A 6,487-nucleotide genomic window follows, 5' to 3' on the forward strand; every position below is an offset into this window, starting at 1 on the left:
GGGAATATTATTTTAAAATTTTAAAATTTGGGTATGTTCTATATGGTGGTTAACATGTTCCATAAACAATTTTACAAAAATACTATATCATAGAATATGTACTGGTAAATGTGACTAATTTTCTACAAGTACCCTAACAGCACTTACTGCCTTAAGAAATCGGAAAAGTTGACGAGCGATGAGGCGAACGTTGACTTGACGACTGCCGTCCAGTAAGGCGAATAGGAGAGATACTTGGATATAGGCTACATTGGGAACTGTTTGGTGATGAGTAGGCTCGACCATGACTCCTCATTACATCCTGAATGGTGCTTTTTGGGTGGTGGCAAGAAGGGAGAAAACTGTTGAAGCCGTTTTCCAGATCTGGTTGTAGCCTCTGGACCAATCATCCCTCTTAACTTGAGTCACTGGATAAGAAAACTAGAATAGAAAACACTCGCAAAGTTATGGCAACAATCGTAACTTTACCATAAGCAAGCAAATAGCTCAACTTATTGTGTGCAGAGGATGGATATTAATTTTCTTCTTGACGAATTCGCATGGTTTTTGAGCACTTCAATAATTGANCACGCACACACATGCCACACGCACCCCCGCACGCATGCACGCACGAGTGACCACACGCACACGCACGCACACACGCACGCATGCACGCACGGGTACGTACACACGCACCCACGCACGCATGCACGCACGAGTGACCACACGCACACGCACGCACACACGCACGCATGCACGTACATGTATGACCACACGCACGCATGCACGCACGGGTACGTACACACGCACCCACGCACGCATGCCCGCACGAGTGACCACACGCACACGCATGCACACACGCACGCATGCACGCACGGGTACGTACACACGCACCCACGCACGCATGCCCGCACGAGTGACCACACGCACACGCATGCACACACGCACGCATGCACGCACGGGTACGTACACACGCACCCACGCACGCACGAGTACGTGCACACGCACGCACACACGCACGCACATTTACGTGCACACGCACGCACACACCCACGCACACGCGCACGCATGCACGTACATGTATGACCACACGCACGCACACACGCACGCACGCACGCACTTGTACGTGCACACGCACGCACGCACGCACGCACGCACGCACTTGTACGTGCACACGCACGCACGCACGCACACACGTGGACGTGCACACCCACGCACGCACGCATATATATTGTCAGCGCGAATATAGGTGGTGTACGACAGTAGGGGGCTCTTCTGCAGGTCCTACATGTACCTACATATATACATGAATCTCAATAAACATATTACATAACTCCTCAGCACACACAAAAGAATAAACACCCACTTCACATATGCACCACTAATATCACCGTGAATCTCAATAAACATATTACATAACTCCTCAGCACACACAAAATAATAAACACCCACTTCATATACCGGACGGCATATCACAGTCTGATTTAGAAAAACTATAACTTATCAGCTACGTGCTTTCGCAAGTGCTTTTCGTAGAATAGCTACAAACGTGGAAGCATGCTGAGTTTGCCAAACTCTACATCTGCGTTAATGATTTCAATGTACATGTCCTCAAATGTGTACACAATAAAATGACAATACAGTTTCTTTGTGATGAGGAGCTGTCCTTGAATCTGGAAATAATAGTTGCGATTCCGCTTGAGCTGAAGAGCTGCTGCTCGCCATAATCTATCCCGGGCGTGCATCCGGGTACGCGGATACTCTTCACCTCTGCAGATGTGCTGCCCTCCAGCGGCTACTGTTTCTAGCTGCTAACCCCATTCACGAGGTATCCTGAGTTGTACGAAGGGGGCGCTGCATGCAGTTTGGTGTTTACGTACAGCTAGTCAGGGTATAGGTGTACGTCGTGGTGGTGGTGGTGGGTCTCTATAAATTAACGCAGCAACGACGTGACATGATGCCGACAACGGCCGCTGCCATCGTCACCTCCTTCGTCACAGCTCATATTATTATATAGAGAGTGAAAGAAGCCAGTAATACGAAAGGGTACAGGGCGTATACAATAGATGGTCTAAGGACCGGTCGTGCTTTTACGCGTTGTACGCGTGTGTACGTGCGTACGTGCACGCGTACGTGTGTGCGTGCGTGCGTGCGTGAGCGTGGCCGGGGCATGTACAAATATCAAGAAGAAGAATGAAATCGGAAGAAGGATGTTAACGATGTACGATAAATATATAATTGCGTTTGCTACCGCGTGTGCCTGGGATATATTAAATCCTTTATCACAAACCTCGATTTATCTCTCATTAAAACTTTAGCAGCTTAGTGGCGCATTTGTTTCAGTAATTGGCCCAGTATTATTTGGTAACTGGCTGCCCGTTAGAGTTAGGTATGCTCACATGTTAAGTATCATGATGTGTTGTCTCATGGGATGGTTCCATGTGATTATCTCCTGTGATTGTGTAATGTGATTGTATCATGTGATTATATCGCGCGATTGTATCGTGTGATTGTGTTGTGTGATTGTATTACGCATGATTGTATCATGTGATTGTATCGTGTGATTGTGTTGTGTGATTGTATCACGCATGATTGTATCATGTGATTGTATCGTGTGATTGTGTTGTGTGATTGTATCACGCATGATTGTATCATGTGATTGTATCGTGAGATTGTATCGTATGAATGTATGTATCATGTCATGCTATCATGCGATTATATCGTGCGATTGCATTATGTGATTGTATCGTGTGGTCGTATCGTGAGATTGTATAGCGTGTGATTGTGTCATGTCGTTGTATCGTGTGATTGTATCGTGTTGCAGGAGGGCGAGGGTAGGTGGCTGTCGCTGGACGCTGAGCTGGTCATGAAGGATGGAGAGGTGGTTGGCAGCCACACACCAACTGGCTTCAGTGTGCTGCTCGACTCGCGCTTCGAACTGCCTTACGGTGAGCACACACATCGTTATTACAGCAGTCTGTGTGCGAGTACGTTGTTGTGTGTAATAGATTATCATCAGTATCAGCGTCGTCGTCGTCGGCATCAGCGTCATCGTCGTCGTCGTCCTCGTCGATCGACGTCATCGTCAGCATCATCATTATTGTCATCAACAAGGTTATCTCAAAATCATCATCAATATCTTAATCATCGTCGCCTTCTCTCTCTCATCCTCTCCTCTCTGTTCCCACTCTCTTTCTTTCTCTATCTCTCTCTCTCTCTCTCTCTGTCTCTTTCTTTCTATATATCTCTCCCTCTCTCTTTCTATCTAACTCTTATGTGTTTATGTGTATGTGTTTGTGCGTGCGTGCGTGTATGAGTGTTCGTGCGTGCGCGCGTGTAGGCCCTATAGATAGAGAGTAAGATTACGGTGTAGGTTTTTTCACCAGTTGCGTGAAATTGCATTATGGCTGTTCATTCGGCGCCACCGTGTAATAGAGCTAAAGTTGATTCCCCACTTTTGTCGGCGAAGGTTGCTTCGCTCTGGGGCATCTTATAGTGTCTGTTTGATGCGTGAATTACCACTGCCTGGCCTGTAAAGCACTCATCTCTATATATACTAACATATTATCGTTAGTATATAGAGAGATCAGTGCTGTAATCCCACACGAAGGTCGCGTCTGACGTCACGGCCGCCATGACTGACGTAACGTGGCGACGCTGCTGCCACCGTTCATATGCTGGCACAAACTCCACGACAGATGGCGCTCTCGCTCTGGCTCAATTCTACCACTGCCACAAGCTGATTTCCGTAAGAATTTCTTACGCTTTTTTACTATAAGTTTTACCAGCGACTCGTTACTCCTGTCTATGTAATACGGTGTGTACTTATAAAAGCTGCAAAGTATTAAAAATCCACCATTATTTTATGAGAAATTTGATAAAATAGTGATACGAAATAGTGCGCCCATTTACTACTTTCAAATCATTACGCTGTTTACTAAACTAAGTTCACGTATTTATCATGAATTTTTGGGATGATTGCCATATACCTTTTATTACCTCGAACATTGTCTTTGATACATTTTTGCGTATTCAGCTTAAAACATCTAATTTTGTCCACCAACAAACATGCAATCATAGAAATTTCTAATGTGTTTGTTCGACGGCGACTTCGCCGCCGTTGGATTGCCATTCGCTGGATTTCCCCAGAGCTCCACCCACTTTAAAAATAGTGCTAGCATTGTGGCAGTGTATTATCCTGAGTGTGGGAAGGGGCACTGCATGCAGTTTGATGCTGGCAGTGTTGATGGGCAACAGCCGGTGAATAGTAAATTTAGAGCTGGTGGGTAAACAGTCTTGGCAGTAAGCGTAAAACCCCGGCCAGTCCTGATTTCAATGATGATTCCTACTATATATTTGTATCCCCCGAACGAAGTTCGTGGGATACTATGGGTTTGGCATCGTCGCGCCGCCGCCGCCGCCGCCGCCGCCGCCGCCGCCGTAGAGATTTCCTTGTGAACGCTCTTACCGCGCTGCAGTTCTTCTCGGATCATCTTAAAATTTCGAATGAAGTGCGTTATCGTAAAGCGAAGACACCTATTGTTTTTGGTGTGGGCGGAGTCATCGTTGCCATGGTAACAACATTTTTTGTCGAAATATTCTATAACCTGTAACTTCTGCACTTTTTACCCAATTGTCATGAAATTTATATTTGTATTAAAATTTATATTAAAATTTATATTAAAATTTAAATTTAAAAATAAAATTTAAATTTAAAAATAAAAATTTAAATTTAATTTGTATTTAAATTTATATTTATATTTATGATTGTCATCAGGACATGTTATATCGGCCCTGTGTGCCAAATTCCATGACAATCGGGTAAAAACAGACAAAGTTACAGGTTCTACAATATTTCCACAAAAATGTTGTTACCATGGCAACGATGACTCCGCCACACAAAACGATTGGCGCGTCTTCGCTTTACCATAACGCACCTTCATGCCAAATTTGAAGATGATCCGAGATCGGTAAAAACTGCCCACCAGGTCACTTCGACTTTATTTCACCTTTACCTTGACCTTGATCATATTTCTCTTCCGCTCTCTAACTCAGCCCCTAATTGACCTAGCGCGACCAAACTTGGTATGCTTACACATCTTGGGGAGAAGGTCTGTCGCATACCAAAACCACCACTGCCCTTGACCTTAGTTTGACCTTCACCGTCGACTTACATCTCCTCTTCGGCCTCCTAGGGTAACCAGATTCCATATACTTGCACATCTGAGGCACACCAGTTGTCTAACAAACCTTTGTCTTTGTGACTTATTTAACTTTACACTGCCTTCTACGTCTTTCAGAGATATTCTATTCATACTAGATCACGGGGATACATGTAGTTGGCGACAACTGCTCATTTCTAGTTTAATATAGTATTGTATAGTATATTATTATATGATTTATTATTATTTTTATTATCATTTATATTATATATATATATATATATATTATGGTAATACTTACTATTATTAACCTACAGTCAAATCCATAAAAAATCAGCGTGTCCTGCTTCAAAGCCAAAGGTTACCGGTGTCGGACCCGGTATGGGGGGGGGGAGCGACGGGAACTGTTTACAACACTGATGATAAATTAAGCCTAACTCTCATCGCTCTGTGTGACGTCATTGCGATGGGTTAATTAGCTGGTTTACCGTGCGTCGATGATTCATTCACGTCCTCATCCCTTTTCAACCGTATTTTATAATGTGCACATGCGATTAAGCATTGAGTCCCAGAAAAGTCCTGGAATGATGCTTTACCTTAGGTGCAACGGCAGCTGTAAACACCAGCTATGTATGACTAAGAAGAAAATGCCTTCGAACTCATGTTTACTAAGACGCAAAAGGTCGGCATTAGTATTGTCAATCATTAATAATGACGAGGCCGGAAGTCGTTCCGTACGTAGCTGCCTATGTGCGCAGCAGCAGCATGACGCATTTCCTGTCTAGTTCTATTATGTAAACGTGATATTTTGAAAAAGGATTATATTAATGATTGCCTAATTACATTTTGCTAATTTTAATTTATTATATTATCACTCTATTACATTATATTATTACTCTATTATCTACTCCTGATATTATGTATATGAGTATAGGTATATATATATATATGAGTGAGTGCGCATGCGCGTGCGTGTGTTCGTGCGTGTCGATACGTGTGCGCGTGCGTGCGTGCGTGCGTGTGCGCGCAAGCGTGTGTGTGTACGCTTGGATAATCAACACGGGAAATTCATTCTGCTCTACGCAGAGAAGCGTTGAATGTAATAACGAAATAATTAAAGCGAAGGCAGTTTATTCGCACATTAACGGTATAGCACTCGCTGCTCCCCTCCTCAAACCCATTCAATAGCGAGCATACGCTGCGATGTACATAATTCGTTCTGAATCTTCCAAAAATATATATTATATATAATTATATATGTATATTATATAAAATTAATTATATATATATGTATGTATATATATGCCGACACAACCAGGCGAGCGTTGTTTGAGTGATGCTTGCCG

General features: G+C 43.7%; 1 protein-coding gene across 1 annotated transcript in view; it reads left to right on the plus strand.

Moving 5' to 3' along the window:
• Positions 1 to 2,803: 2,803 nt before the first annotated feature.
• The window catches only part of LOC106811794 (phorbol ester/diacylglycerol-binding protein unc-13-like), a gene marked incomplete at both ends in the record, with an annotated part of 21,596 nt that continues 17,912 nt past the window's right edge, over positions 2,804 to 6,487 (plus strand). The window contains 1 exon segment of the mRNA XM_014815514.1: positions 2,804 to 2,927. Coding sequence (XP_014671000.1) covers positions 2,804 to 2,927 — 124 coding nt within the window.

The sequence above is a fragment of the Priapulus caudatus genome, unplaced genomic scaffold, assembly GCF_000485595.1.
Source record: "Priapulus caudatus unplaced genomic scaffold, Priapulus_caudatus-5.0.1 Scaffold575, whole genome shotgun sequence".
Classification (NCBI taxonomy): Eukaryota; Metazoa; Priapulida; class Priapulimorpha; order Priapulimorphida; family Priapulidae; genus Priapulus; species Priapulus caudatus.